At 41.1% G+C, this 15,775-nt stretch overlaps 1 protein-coding gene across 1 annotated transcript in view; it reads left to right on the top strand.

The window, feature by feature from the left end:
* The first annotated feature begins 702 nt into the window (after positions 1-702).
* Positions 703-15,775, top strand: part of STMN2 (stathmin 2) — a 48,884-nt gene continuing 33,811 nt past the window's right edge. Inside the window, exon 1 of the mRNA XM_036110938.2 lies at positions 703-929. Within this exon, the coding sequence (XP_035966831.1) occupies positions 911-929 (19 nt within the window). The 5' untranslated portion in view covers positions 703-910. The remainder of the gene's footprint in view (positions 930-15,775) is intronic.

Here is a 15,775-nt window from a genome sequence, read left to right as displayed (position 1 = left end):
CATTATCCACCTATGGTTCCTCCAATGCTCAAACCAATGGTTCTGCCCTGTAACCAGATGGACAAGACACAGACACAGGAAGCTGACTCTCATCCTCCTCCATGAGGTCCCCAGGTAGACCATAACTATTTGTCCCTATTCCCAACAGCCCAGACAGCCCCTTCCTTCTGTGCCAAGAGTAGAAAACACCAGGCCTCACTCTGTTGAGAGACCTTCAAGAGTCCAAGACATCTGAGTCCAACTGTGCTGAGAGACAAAGGGCAATAATGCATTTCTGTTTCAAGCTACCACCATAGCCAGACATGAGGTCACCCTGGGAGGCCAGAAACTACCAAAACAGGGCCAAAGGTGAAAGAGAAAACATGAACAAGTAAAACCACAATGTTTAAACAGATGTTTCCAATAGTCAGCAAGTTGTGAAGACTTCTCCAAGCTCTAAATCCTTTTTCCTTTTTATGTCTATTTGTGCAATAAAACATGTGTGAACAAAGTCAATCCTGGCTCACAGGTAGACACAGTCCAGTTCTTAGCTCTTAGGAGGCTTCTGGGCTAAGGCTCCACTCTACTTGGACTGTACTATCAGGCCCCCAAAACGGGGGGGAGCTGCCAGGGAAGGACTAATTTCCATTTCAAACTGCATTCTGGTACTTTGTACTCCAGCACCATTGGCCGATCAATATTTAATGCTTGGAGATTCTGACTCTGCGGGAGTCATGTCAGGGGACCTTGGGAGCCAATCTGCTTGAGCTTCTGAGTGATAATTATTCATGGGCTCCTGCCTCTTGCTCTTTCTCTCGCACGGTCCCACTCTGCAGACTCAGTGCCTTATTCAGTCTTCTCTCTCGCTCTCTCCGCTGCTGTAGCTGGACCCTTCGCCTTCGCCACCGCTCAGCATCTGCACATCCCTACAATGGCTAAAACAGCAATGGGTAAGGCATCGCGCCTCCTTCTCCCTCGGCTCGACCTGGAGCCCACCTCTCACCTTCTGTCTTAGAGCTTTGAAGGCATTCGGAAATATTTTATAAAGAAAAAGACGTAATGATAAAACAGAAACCGGGAAGGACGAAGGCAGTTCTGGGGGTTTGGGAAGGGCAAAGAGTGGGTCCCTGGAAATCTAAAACTAAAATTTTCTTTTGAAAGGTAGAAGCAGGTAAGTTGCCCTCCCATGGGAAGAGAATTTGTTCAGTTTCCATGTTTAAAATTAGGGCTCAATCGTTGGGGGAGGGAGCTACCTTTACTGTTTGCCTTAAATGGGGTTAAGGGACATTTTGGAAAGTGCTTTGTAACATCCTTTATTCTCTAGTTAAAAAAAAGAAAATGGGGAAGAGGAGAGGGAGGTGGCGGAAAGGAAAAAGAAAAATGCGAAGTCAAATCGGTCCCTTCTAGGTTGTTTGAAAGATGGGTGGAGACGGCGGGAGGGGGGTGGCGGGTGGAGAACGGGGCAAATTTTATGGTATTGTCTCGTCGGAAAAACCGCTAGTCCTGGGGCGCGGTGCGGGGAGGTTAGGGCGGGGGATGGGGTGCTACGCTCCTTTGTTTTAGGGAAAGGGAGGGGAAGGAGAAAGGAAGTCGGGGAGGGCATGGAGGGCGCGGGTGGGCAGCTGCAGGGGCGGGGAAGCGCGCGGTGGGGAGGGGTGGAGGGACAGCGGTTTCGCAGGCGCTGGGGTGGGGTTTCTTTGTGTAGGACGAGCGGTCCCAGGGGGAGGCACCTGCAGCGCTGGGCGCACAATGCGGACGGCCCCACCCTGTGTGAAGCCGCGCCGGCGCCCTCACTCCTCCCCACTGCGGGGTGCAGCAGCTTCAGCCGAAAGAGGGCCGGGTGGGGAGCGCAGCGCGACACCCAGGAGCCCAGCCCTGGGGTGGGGGACAGCAGCGCCACGCCCCGCGCTTGTCGCTCCTGACTCCGACTCGGCTTCCGAATGAGACCTGACCAGAGCCCCTGCCTTCCCCACCCTGGCCTCATTGTTCTGTTTTACGGAGAGAAGGAAAAAAGTGGGTTAGCCTTTTTCTTTTTCTTTTTTTTTTTTTTTTTTTTTTTTTTTTTTTTTTTTTTTTTTTTTTTTTTTTTTTTAAAGATTTTATTTATTTATCTGAGAGAGAGAATGGGAGACAGAGAGCATGAGAGGGGAAGGGTCAGAGGGAGAAGCAGACCCCCTGCTGAGCAGGGAGCCCGATGTGGGACTCGATCCCGGGACTCCAGGATCATGACCTGAGCCGAAGGCAGTTGCTTAACCAACTGAGCCACCCAGGCGCCCAGCCTTTTTCTTTTTCAAAATCACATTGCATAGGGTGACTAGACATTGACGCGGATAAAGGCTTCTTTGAGCTCATTGATCGTTTTGGGTAAAAGCTTTGGGAACCTAGATAAGTGTAGATATAATAATACAGATACAAAAGAGGCCAACTTCTTAAATTGAGCCACGTGAAATACCCGTCTTCTAGGTCAAACAGGGCCAATTAATGGCAATTTTCATAGGCTCAACCTATATATCAGGGAAACAGTTGAGACACAGAGATCCCCAGCTGGTTGCGCGCCTCTAAGTGCCCCATGGTTCCAGCTCTCGGTGGCCCCCGGGGTGGACAGGCAGGGAGGGGCCCGAGGTCTGGTGACTGCTGGAAACACCACCTCCCCCGGGACCCGGTGCGGGATGCGGAGAAGGGAAAAAGCGATGGACAGGGCTCGCTCTGCACAGCTCCGCCCTGCCCCACCCTTTCCGCGGTGCTGGGAAGACCTCGGGCTCCGAGGCGTGCGGAAGAAACGGACTTGGGGAGGGGCGGTTGAACGGTCTGCAGTCCTAGAGCCCCTTTTTTTTCAGCCCTGCAGTCCAGAACAGCCCAAACACCCCCTGGCTTGGCGCAGACACCCGGTGTTGCTCTGAGAGCTGGCGCCTAGCCCCTCCCAAGCCAAGAGTGTGTCTCTGCAGAAAAGCTGGCTCGAGCCCCGCCCGGCCATACAAAGGCGCGGCCCCGCCCCAGCCGGCGGCAAGACCGCAGAGGTGACCCCTTCCCAGTGGTGCGGGGAGGGTTTTTCTTTTCTTGCTCTCCCACAGCCCGCGGAGTTCAGGCTACTTTCCCCCAGCTGAGGCCCTCGGCCCAAGCCGGGTTCTCTATCATTTCCCGGGACGTAGACCCTTTGGATAGTCTCTCCAAAAGGGACCCTCGCTAATCTAGCAAGGCGCGGCTCGGCCCCACCCCTCCCAGCGGCGGCCGGGACCAGTCGGCCGCTGGCCGGGTGGGGGCGCACTTGGCGAGCCGGCGCGTGGAGCGCTGCCAGCCCTGCAGAGCCCAGCGCCGCGCCCTGTGCTCCCCTCCCCCGAGCTGGGCGCTCGCCCCCGCGGGTGCAGCCCGGGAGACGGGTTTCTGCGCAGTGTCCTGAGCTACCCCGCTTTTCACAGTTCGCGATTCACCCGCAAGTCCAGAAAGGTTCTCAGAATGAGGGATGGGGCGGTCTCGCTCTGCGTTCTGCACCCCCATCGAGAGGTTTCTGCTGCAGAAGGGCGGCTACAAACTCATCATTATCAGTATTATTTCAAATCATTATTATTATTATTATTACTTCATGACTCAATGGCCTTATTTGTTCAAAAGGTTTGAATGATTGAATTTGGTTAAGGATTATTAACCCTTGTTGCACTCACTTTTCTTCCTTCTACTCTTCCCTTCCTTCTCCCCCACCCCTTAAAAAAAGAATTTTTTGTCCTGTTGTTCATTTTACATTATAAAGCGAATGTATTTTCAATTCCTGTCTGGACTACATATGTTCTTGTGGGTCGGATATTATGTGCAGGTGCTTCCTAAGGGTAGGGTTTGTGTGCCAAAAATTGCTGGAAAATTCTCCGCAGATAATTGTTTGTGACTGCAATGGGTAAAATTATGCATATATAATTGAGATGTTATGATCTTCACAGTGTATTCCATAAGGTCATATCTATCAATCAATATATATAGGTTATGCACAAATTTTTAACTGTTTATTTTCTTTTTTTTTTTGAAACTGTTCTTGCAATTGCTGATTCTTGATACTGTCTCAATCCTGCACAGAAACCTGGATTGTGAAATGGTAGCCACCATCCCATTAACAAAAATCCCACCCAAAATGTGACAAATGCAAGGGTCCTTTCTGCCATGAGTAAGCTGTATTTGCAAATCATGAAGAGAAGTACAACCTCTACAATACTAAAATAATGGATTTTGAAATCGTTTCAGTTGCAAAGCATAATCAATTAATCACCAGGGTGGGTGCTTTTTCCTGATTCATTAAACAATTATTCAGCATGATTGTACTAGGTGCATATAGTATTCCCCATTATCTATTCTAATGAAGTGGGCACCTTCTAAATGGATATATCAATAACCTGAAGTGGAAAAATGAGAATTTGGTCAGGATTGCAAGATCAGACTGAAAGAGAAATAGCAGTAGCTTATCAATTAATTATATATATGGTTAATACCAGCTGAGTAAGCTGAGCCTGCAATAAGCACTATGTGACCCAGTGTAGCCCAAATACATTTATACATGATGGTATAAATTAGTAAACCTAGTGGTGTTTATCTACATGTTAAAATTCTCTGAAAGTATATTTTAAAATAATAAATAAGATTGAATGGTTTTTAACATTAAAGTCTGGAATTTTTTTTCAGTCACAATTCGCAATGGTTTTGTGAAGTGACCTACAAATTTGTAGTAAATTATTCTATCCTAAGGGGGAGGGGATTATTTTTATTGTGAGAACAATTGCCTCTGCTCTTAGTCATTAACATTTTTAGCAGGATTTTATTTGTTGCACTAAAAACACATTTACTTACTTTGGGGATTTTTAAAATTATTAATGGATAGATTGTGGAATAAGCATTCGGCCATTTGGGCCAAGCTTGTTCTCTGTGATGAAAAGGCTGCAAGAGGCTACATTTTGCCACATTCCTGAGTGCCCGTCAGTCCTTTCAGAGTGCATGGAGCTGATTCACGCAATAAAATAGTTTTCCACCCTACAATGTAGGATCAAAATAGTTACTTAATTCTGTGAATATCTAGTAGTTGCTTTCATCCAGAATTTCAAGTTAAATCTGTACAGTTAAAAATGAAATGGGAGATGAATCAATCACATATTTAATTGAGCATTTTTGTTATTAATGAATCCAGACCATCTTAAGGAAAATTCCTGATTTATCAGTCACCACTGTTTTTTACTCCAACTGAACAGGACTGACTATATGCCTCATTCCACCTCAGGAGCTCTTTGCTCACAAGGCTGGATGACACTGGCCCTGAGCACGTGGCTACCTGCTCTGGGTGTGGCCACTCCCAAGCTGCTGAAACCTCATTCCAGCTCACACCAATTTCCTATTTGTTTCTTGGAGAAACACACACTATACTGTTGTCACAGGATCTGTGACCTTATATGAAAAATGCAAGAAATTTGCCACATAAGAAGAAAATACCAAATTAGCTGATGACCCAGATGTTTCCAGAACTGAGGCTGGTTCTCTTTCCTGGTTCTCAATTGGAAAACCTTAGAGTCCACATTAGCTTTCACCCCACTAGAGGGCAATCTAGTTCTCTAAAGAAATAGGTGATTGATTTTTTTTTTTTTAACCCAGTTTCAAATACTATTTAATAAAAAATTTTTTTTAATCTGCAACATTCAATTGCTTATTCAATAAATTAATGCCATACTTTACCCTACTGGATGAAAAGGGTTTGTGCACTTTTTCAAGGAGACTGATAAAATGAGTGGAAATGGGTGTTAACCCTGGTTAGTCATTCTCTTACGATTTTACTTTCTAGTTTTATTACATAGCTATTATAATATTATTTATGTTACTTTGGGGAGTTTTTAGTGCATGAATGGTAGAAAATGGCCAGTAGTAATAGCAAAATTATTTAGGAACAGAATGTTTTAATGTTTAAATAAAGGAATAAATTAAACAAAAACATAGTTTACTTATTCATTTATTTAAAATGTGATGAAGATGTTGGGGACATACCCGAATGTCAGTGTCCACCTTCAGGGAGCTTGCAGGCTAGCAGTTAAAACGTAGATACAAAGTGATACTGAGGAGGGGGTACCAAAAACAAGCATAAACTAATTTTTAGGATCATCAAAAGTAGATTTTTTCTATGTTTGCATTGGCAGAGATTTTTTTCTCTTATGTTTTGCGTAACTATAATCCATCTGTAAAATATTTAATAGTTTCATATTACTGTGCTCCTCAAACTTTAATGTGCATATGAATTATCTGTGATTTACATTAAAATGCAAATTCTGATACAGTAGGTCTGGTTGAGGCCAGACATTCTGCATTCCTAACAAACTCCCAGATGATGCTGATTCTAACCACGGAACATGTCAGTTTTAGAAATAGAGAATTGTGATAGACGTGTTCCTCCCATAATAAGCTTTGGTATTAGGTCTTCATATTTTCAAATGCATGGCAATCTTTACAAAATATTTCACTTCCCCCTTCGTACTCTTAGGGATTTTATTCCTCTGGGAGTTATGTGTTCTCTGCCATCACTCTTTTCTTAATTGGATTTTTAAAAATATATTCATATTGTAGGACTCAGCAGAAGACCTTCAAGAGAAATGTGGAAAATGAGAATTTGGCTGTGTGTGTGTGTGTGTGTGTATGTTAGAAAAATGAATATGGCTTGTGGTACAGTCGAGAAAGATGATAAATCAATATTGCTAGCTTACTGTTATTTACAAAACAATGTGCAGAACAAAGAGTTCAACTCACAACCTTTTAGTTATGGGATAATCTAAAATTTGCCTAATTCCATGTGCCATATAGTTAATCCCATTTGCCATATAGATAATTCGCTACAAATACTCCACATACTGAAGAAACTAAAACAGATTGAACAGCACTAAAATTGCCTTTCAACATAGCCCATACTTGTTACTTACCAAATTATTCTAACAGAGAATTTCTTCCACATGAGAAAATTATTGATAATTTATTGAGTATGACTGCATAATTGAAAACAGATTATGTATGTGTTTTCTCCTTACTTAAGCCAATAAAGGACCTCCATTATTCCATACTAACTTTTTAAGAAAGTCAACCTAAAGGAAAAAAAAAAAAACTGGTCTTCAAAGAATAGCACCAAAAATACCATATGTCAGTGCTCTCATGCAGTGGGGTGAATTACCACATTTCTGGAAATGCTATCCTACAAAATTATACTATACATAAAATAATCTCATATTAGAAATGCATATCCCAAATAGGGCACTAAAATCATAGTCCCAAATAAAACTGGCCATAGAGTTGTAGGATATATTATTATGCAATGTGAGGTTGGATTAAGCCTCAAGGTTATCCATTCCTTTGTTATTGTTATTGTCAATCAATGGTTTTCCTCTGCCACTGTTCTCTTTCAAGATTCATTTTTCCAGCATAGACACAAATTTTAGAGTATCTATAAGAAATGATTTTTACTGATTGATTTAATCCTTATATAGCATATATAACATGCTAGGCACTAAGCACTTTACACATTATTAGTTACATTAATCATCCAATAATCCTAAAAAGTAAGTACTTTTACAGATGAGGAAACAGAGGCACAGAGGGGTGAAGTGACTTTTACCTAAGATCACACAGTTGGATATGGAACTTGAGCCCAGGCCATCTGGTTCCAGAACCTGTCCCTTTAACCAGTACAGGCTACTCTTATAAATGCTCCATGTCAGAGGTGTTCCCACCATGGCAGTCAAACCTGTGAGACCGCCATTTTGTCTAACAAGGCTGAGATGGTCTTATCCTTTCTTAGCACAGACTCAGTTTAAAAAGGAGATACCTTCAAACTGATGACTACTTTTAATTGCTAACCTGGGGCTTATTAAACTAATTGCCTTGATTTAGGCTTCTGGGGGAACAAGAGCTATGAGACCTTGGCGGTTGTAATGTATGGCGCACATGGCTGTCTGAAGGCTCAGCTAAGAGAGTAGCAGGGACTTCTGATGTGGACACACCATGATGACCAGTTCTGGAAAGAAAAAAAAAAAAAAATCTTGACTTAATCTAATCAATGTCATCATGGTTATCACATTTTAAAAGGGACCCTTACCTCCTTCCATAGACAATAGATATTTAACTTTAAAATTTGGTTTTATGAAATAAATCTAGAACTAAAAGAGATATACTACCCAGGCATCCACATTTAGTATAATCATTCAGTATTACTTCAAGACTCTTCCCCTTATTACCGCAAAAGCAAGCAGACAGGAGGAAGGCTCTGAATCCCTTGTGAAACATTTTTAATTATCTTTTAATAAAGGAATCAGGTCCTGTCATTTGTCAAGGAGACATTTGCAGTAGTAAAACCTGTGTTTATACAACCCATTTTTATTAGCCATGATTAAAGATAACATTTTGTGTACATTTGTTCTCACAAAACACTTTTATGTGAATATAAAGGTTAATTAATGCATTTCGGCAGTCATTTTGCTAGTCATCTGGAAATATAGCTTCTCTAGGAATTGTACTTAAGAGAAGCAGCTATACATTATACTACAAAACCGTAACAAAAGTTTTAAGATTTTTCTCATTTGTAATTTTGTCGACCTCCAGTTTAAAATATTTAATACTTGGAAAAATTACAAAATTCAAAAAATTTGACCAGAAACAGATAATTAACAGTTTTTGTATAGTACATTAAAAATAACATTGCCTGGGACTGATTTTTTTTTTTTTAAGCAAAATCATAAAGCAATGCCTGTATGAGTGCTTATTTAGCAGTTATTCTTTTGGAATAATTGTACTTCTGATGTCAGAATTTGTATACCATCCACAGAACAAGTAACTAGTGTAACAATAGATCATCAGAGTATCAATCTTTCCACCTTTCAAGTTGCAGGTCTTTATATCAGGATAAAAAGAAAAGGATGAACTCTATCTAAACCTAGTTCCACAAATACTTGTATGGAAGAGCATTTTAAGCTTTAATTTTTTGTTAGCACTCTATTCCCTCTTTTGGAAGATTTTTTTCAACACCCACCCCTGTGCACCACAGCCCCAGTTTGATTTCCATTCAATAACACCACTCGAAGTGAACCTAATGATAATCTTTCAGTTCCGGTATCCTAGTAGACAGAAGCTTAACTCATGTGACAAAGCTCAACCTACAATAAACTGACTATTGCAAAACGGACACCAGGAAATCTCATCAAGATGTTCCTTGTTATCACTTCCAGACTCCCATGGGAAGGGAGCCTCAGTTGAGCTGACACGAGAGTTATCGTAGGCTCCCTTGGAACCTTGCTCCGGAACATATTGTCCTTATGACTGCAAAGTTCTTTGTTATTCCCAACACTAATATCTGTGGTTGTAATTTAAGTCTTACAGCTTTATCTGAGAAGCGCCAGTTAGCATCCTTCTCATCCTTCTCATTATCACCATTCAAACACATGAAAAATTACCAGAGTCAATTCTAGTCTTTTGATGCACAGATTACATGATCCAAAACTCCCGTCATTTTAAAAGTTTTTCATTCTACTTCAGACTTACCTTTTCCTTTTATATTAAAAAGAGAGCAGACAAACATAGAAGATTGAAAAATATAAAAGGTTCAAAAGAAATTTAGATAGCATGATCTATCTATAGTGGACCTTGTAGTTCTTAGAAAATATTCACTTCCTCTAGCCTTTTTAATCTTCACATAGTCCCTATGAAATGGGCATAGTATACATGTTGCTCTGTTTAAAATGAGTCAATTTAGGCTCAAAGAATTTACCCAGTCAAGTTCATATGTGGTAAGCTTCAGGGCCAGGGCCAGAATATGTGTCTAATAAAGACATATATATACATATATATATAATATGTATTAGATATATACTCTATATGAATATAATGGTCTAAAATATATATGTAATAAAAAATAAAACTAATAAAATTTAGCATTTACTCCTGTAAGTCCTATAAGCAAATATGCACACATGAGGGAGGTCGTACATGAAACATATTTGCCTTTAGTCCAAAGTCATTAGTAGTTAATGACAAGACTTACCAAAGTAAAATAGATACAAGCACCAATTCTCTTCTGAAGCTAAGTATCATGAGAATATAAATAAACATGATTCTCTTGCTTGGGGGAATTTAGTCTTTTGTAGAAGACAAGATTCTGTACATATAAAAAAGTTGAATGCCAATAGTAGTAGCTTATAACCATAACTGGAAGTCTCCACCATTTTAAAAACTTTATTGTACTACCCTACAGTATTACAAGACAGTACATAATGCTACACAAAGAATATCAGTTAGGAAGTACTACAATCCACCCAGAGGATACAAACTTGAAATATCTAACTAGTCTCCTCTATCAACCAATCCAGCCAGGGAATCCCTTAGTTAAAACGTTTCTCAAACTTTACTGAGCATCGGTAGCACTCAGCTCCCACCCCCAGAGGTTCTGATTCACATTCTGTGGCTCTGAGGTGGGTCTCATTAATTTGCATTTCTAACAAGCTTCTAGGGGATGCTGACGCTGCTGGTCCAGAACCACACTTGGATCAAACCTAATGCTGGTGACTGTTGGGGTCCCTGGCACAGTGTGGGGAGCAGCATGGCCCTCTAGTGTGATTTCCCTCCTTTGACCAGCTCTGCAACTCTGGACTCAAGAGAATAGAGGACTTAAGCCCTAACAGCTCCGCCCCTCTCCATATGTGGCCGGTGCTGCATTGCTGGAAGAGCCCAGGAGCAGGATCCTGAAGCTCTGAGCCCTAGTCTTGACTCTCTCAGCTAGCCAACCTTGGTCAGGTCCCTTTTTCTCTCTGTGCCTCTGTTGTAACATCTGTAAAGTGGCGAGATATTGCCTTGTCTGTCTCAGAGGGTCCTTTTCAGAACCAAGGAAACAAATGTGAAAATGATTAGTATCTGTCAAATACTATATAAATGGAACCCCTAACATTATGTGTCATTAGATAGAATGCCTGGATATTTTACCCATGTACTGATGCACATTTAGTGAATGAATAACGAGGGAACAGGAGCACAGAAACTGAGTCATTTGGGGGTTTTGGGTTTTGTTTTTTTTTTTGAAAAACACTTCCTAAATAATAAATTGAAATTAAATGTTGAGTGAATTGCTTGGGCAACAGTATCTGATATTTTGAAGGACTTGTGCTTAGGTCCTACCCAAGATTCTTCTTTAAAATTCTTAAATAAATGCCGACTGAGAAGAAGCACTTACTCATCCAAAGTTTAATCTCTTGCAGTCAGTCCCGACTCATTTTTTTCCCCAACCCAACCTTCTTTAAGGGAAGGGTGGGGAATAGTGGCCCAAGATGGCAGCCATCAAGCTAAGAGAATTGTTGAGCAAAGCAGGGGTGCCCCTGCAAATAGAAATACAAAATATGAGAGGGTTGAAAAGGAAAAGGTAAAATTCAGTACAAATTGTTCTGCTAGTTCCATGTTTGCCCCTTACCAGCACCACCTTGACATTCTCTACCCTCTGAGTCTACCCCATCGAGCAACCGTACAAGTCCACCTTAGACAAAGCAACCCAAGCCCAAATGTTGGCTTAAAGCTGCTTCCAAAAGTTAAAAACAAAAGGGGAACGCTTTGTATAATAGAAAAAAGCAACTCGTCATGGAGCTCAAAAGAATGCAAAATGTTATGAAAATTAAAAAAGTACTATAAATTCCCCACCCCCCCAAAAAAAGCTGAGGTCAGGAACATTCCTATTACATGAAAGAGAGCGCTCTGGCAGATTAGATGTAGGTTGCAGATTAGATGTAGGTTGCATATTAGATGGACATAGTTTTGAAGCTGCCCCACTACTCACTATCAGATAATCCTTGAGCAAATTATCATTTCTATACCACAATTTTCTCAAACATGAAATGGGGAAAATAATGCCACCTAAATGCCACCTAACATGGTTGTTATGAGGCTTAATTAAACAGCTGAATGTTAAGCACTTTGTAATAAAAAAATTAATCTCCTTCCAAGACCCCCTAAATAGATGATGAAAACACTAAATAGAAGTAATCATTTAAAATAAATATCTAGGGGCACCTGGGTGGCTCAATCATTAAGCATCTGCCTTCGACTCAGGTCATGATCCCAGAGTCCTTGGCTCCCTGCTCCGCGGGAAGCCTGCTTTTCCCTCTCCCACTCCCCCTGCTTGTGTTCCCTCTCTTGCTGTGTCTCTGTCAAATAAATAAATAAAATCTTTAAAAAAAAAAAAATAAAATAAAATAAACATCTAAATTCTCGTGATTTGTGAATTTCCACATGTAGTAATAAATCTACTAGAAATTACTTGGAATTTAAGAAATGATCACTATTCAATTCTTTGTGATAGAGGGAGAGCTGATATTATATTTATGATGCAGGTACCAATATAGTGTATCTCCAAGACAAGTCCACTCTGGGCAATGCCAAAATTAAAAATACACTTTTCTTGCATTTATTTCTCATTTTGTTTTTCACCGTCAAATATTTTGTATCTCATCCTACTTCAAATATATATAAAACTCCAATAAAATTGACCGTTCTTGTCTGCCCAGTAAGGCTCATCTACATAAAATGTCACATTCAGTAGAAATAATAAGAAACATTAAGATGTGAAAGTCTACACTAAGTTCTCTTAAAGAGCAGGAAGGAAGGCACCTGGGTGGCTCAGTGGGTTAAGTCTCTGACTTTTTATTTCTGCTCAGGTCATGATCTCAGGGTTGTGAGATCTGCCCAAGCGCCTTGGCAGGTTCTCACGCATTGGGCATGGAGCCTGTTGGGATTCTCTCTCTCTCCCTCTCCCTCTGCCTCCCTCTCTCTCTTAAAGAAAAACAAGAGAGCAGGAAAGGGGGGATTATATCATGTAGCACACACACACACACACCACACACAGTCTCTTCTCCTTACAATCTTTTTTTTTTTTTAGATTTTATTTATTTATTTGAGAGAGAGAGACAGAGATAGTGAGAGAGAGTACAAGTGGGGAGGACAGGGAGAAGCAGGCTCCCCGCAGACCAAGGAGCCTGATGGCGGAACTCGATCCCAGGACCCGGGGATCATGACCTGAGCCGAAGGCAGACGTTTAACCAACTGAGCCACCCAGGCACCCTTCTCCTTACAATCTTATTAACCCATCAGTTTCATGGGATCTCCACAGCACTTAGCTATTGTGAAATCCCTCCCCCCTGCTTCCTCAGTCTCTTCCCTACCTGGCACTCTCCTGCTGTCCTTCCATTTCCAACACCCTTCCTCCAGTTAGATCTTTTCTTTCAGAGATAACTCCAGGTACCTTCTTATCTGGATCAATTTAGCCTTCTTCCTCTCCATCCATTAGTAGATGGAGCACAACAAAGACACTAGGGCCAAACAGTACAAATGTAATATTCCTTAGATGACTGTGGTGGGAAAAGACTATGGATACGTAGAGTTTCATATTATTCCTCAGTCATTCATGACAGTAACACCTTTTCAATCAATAGTGTTTCAGGTACCAGTCAATATAAATCTGGAAGATGTTAGCAGAATGTAATCATTAGAATAATAAAGATATCCTGAGAAATCAAATTAGCATTCATCTGGCATCTGACTTTACAATGGCTGAAGGGAGGATAATTGACTACCAATAGAAAAGAGCATTTTAAATATTTTGCCTCCAAAATTTCATATAAATGTATGGTACATAAACTAGGAATTATATTTATGACATAACTGCAGACATATTAATATGTGCTTACATTTAAAAGGGTTGTATAGGCCTTTTTCAAATTAGATACTGTTGATTATAGCAATCTCCATATAAAAATACTCAATATTTTTTCATTTAAAGGCCATAAAATACAGGTAATGATAGGCTCCTACTTTCTCATAAACATAGAATAATGACAAAGGAGCAGCTTTATATGAAAGCATTAAAACAATGTAAATCCTCACAAGTTCATAATACATTGCACCTGGTAGGAAAGTTCAGCTTTAAAGGAAATGTAGACATTTCCTCATTTAAGAAAATCTAGCAGGGTTCTGAAATACCTAGCCAAACACAAAGTAAAGAGAAAAGAACTGCATCTCTCTATCAACCAAAAACTTGGCTTAAAAAAAGAAAAAAGTCTAGGAGTAGAAAAAAAAAGAAAATGAAACTCCGTATTTAGGATGAAAATTTTTTTCTAAGTTCAGGGCTAACATGGAAGAAATTAAATTAAGTAGCTTTGAAAGAATTGGATTTCGCTCACTGAAATTTTTCTTAAAATGAAATCTTAAAAGAGTGTTCACAGTTGCAGTCTGTATTGGTTACAAATTGCGAGGAGCTATGTTACAATGTGCCCAAGAGAAGAAATGCGGAAAAATGTATCCTGCAGAGAACACAGGACTTTGTGTCCTGCTTGCCTGGTGGAAAGAAAGCTTATGCATCTAAATTAATTGCAAGGGGAAACCGTCACTCCTGACAAATAACAAATAGCCCTGAAATTTTTCTATCCAGAAAACTACACGTTTTATCACTTCTGCTAAATTTTAGAAGTGACTGGGGAATACGTAGGGTCGTCAGCTAAGAATTGCTTCTGAGAAAGGATTTGCTCTCCTTGAAGCAAATAGTAGTAGCTTCCCCAAGTCAAGCTTTCCTTGATCTTTCCTTCCTATGAACTCTTATAGCAGATTTACTGTCTCCCAGTAAATGTGGGAATTGGCCATATATCATCAAATAGCACCTTTTGCTAACATCTTCCTGGTCATTTATTGCTTCCCTACTACACATGAGCCATCTACATGTCTCATGTCCTCCCTAGGCTCTTTTTTTTTTTTTTTTTTTTTTAGAGAGAGCACAAGGGGGGAGCGGGAGAGGGAGAAGCAGACTCCCCGCTGAGCAGGGGAGCCCGACACGGGACTCGATCCAGGGACTCCAGGATCATGACCTGAGCCGAAGGCAGTCGCTTAACCAACTGAGCCACCCAGGCGCCCCCTCCCTAGGCTCTTTTTCCCCACTTAATTTTTATGGCAACCCCCAAACAGGTTTCATTATCCCCACCTGACAAGAAAGGAAAGCGGAAGCCAGGGGAAGTTAAGTGACTTGCTGTGGGGCACAAATGTTCGGGGCAGAGCTAGGTTTCAAATCTAGTGCTCACTTCCCTGCACTCCAGCTTCCTCATCATGCGCTGTTCTTACTTCCTGTTTTCTACAGACATTTCTCTGTCTTCGATCCAACCATGCTGAGGGCTTTTAGGATAGAACCATGTTCCACTTCCTTTGTCTCCCCCGTAGCACCTCTGTGGCTGGCAATAACCCTACTACTATAGGCTAACGTGTACTGAGTACTTAACTCTGCGGGGATCTGTGACTATGCCAAACACTTGCGAGGGGTATTATCATCCCCGTTTTCACAGGTGAGAAAGGGAGAGAGGAAAAGTCACACACAGGATTTAAGACAAATCAGTCAAATCCCAGAGTTCACCTGATTAACCACTATGTCTCTCTTGGACATCGTAGGAGCTCTGACTGTGTTCATTGACTCGAGATAAGGATGAACTAAGAGAAGCTGGCAGAATTGTACAAAACAGTGTTCCACAACATCTCACTATAGCCAAGCCCGGTAAAACTTCAAAAGGTCCCTCAAGAATATAGATCAATTGATAGAAGAAGAATCTTCACTAACAATTTCTTATATCAGTACAGCATTTCAGTTTCCCAGCACACACCTAATTCAATCCTTACAACAATATCCTGTCTCCATTTTGTGGATAAATAAACTCCTGTTCAGGTTTAATAAATTGTTTAAAGTTGAAAAAATCCTGAGCGAGAGCATAAGTCTTCAGCTCCTATTCATATT

This window comes from Halichoerus grypus, chromosome 5, assembly GCF_964656455.1.
Source record: "Halichoerus grypus chromosome 5, mHalGry1.hap1.1, whole genome shotgun sequence".
NCBI classification, from domain to species: domain Eukaryota; kingdom Metazoa; phylum Chordata; class Mammalia; order Carnivora; family Phocidae; genus Halichoerus; species Halichoerus grypus.
Note: the sequence above shows the minus strand (reverse complement) of the source record. Positions and strands in the feature narration are given on the sequence as shown.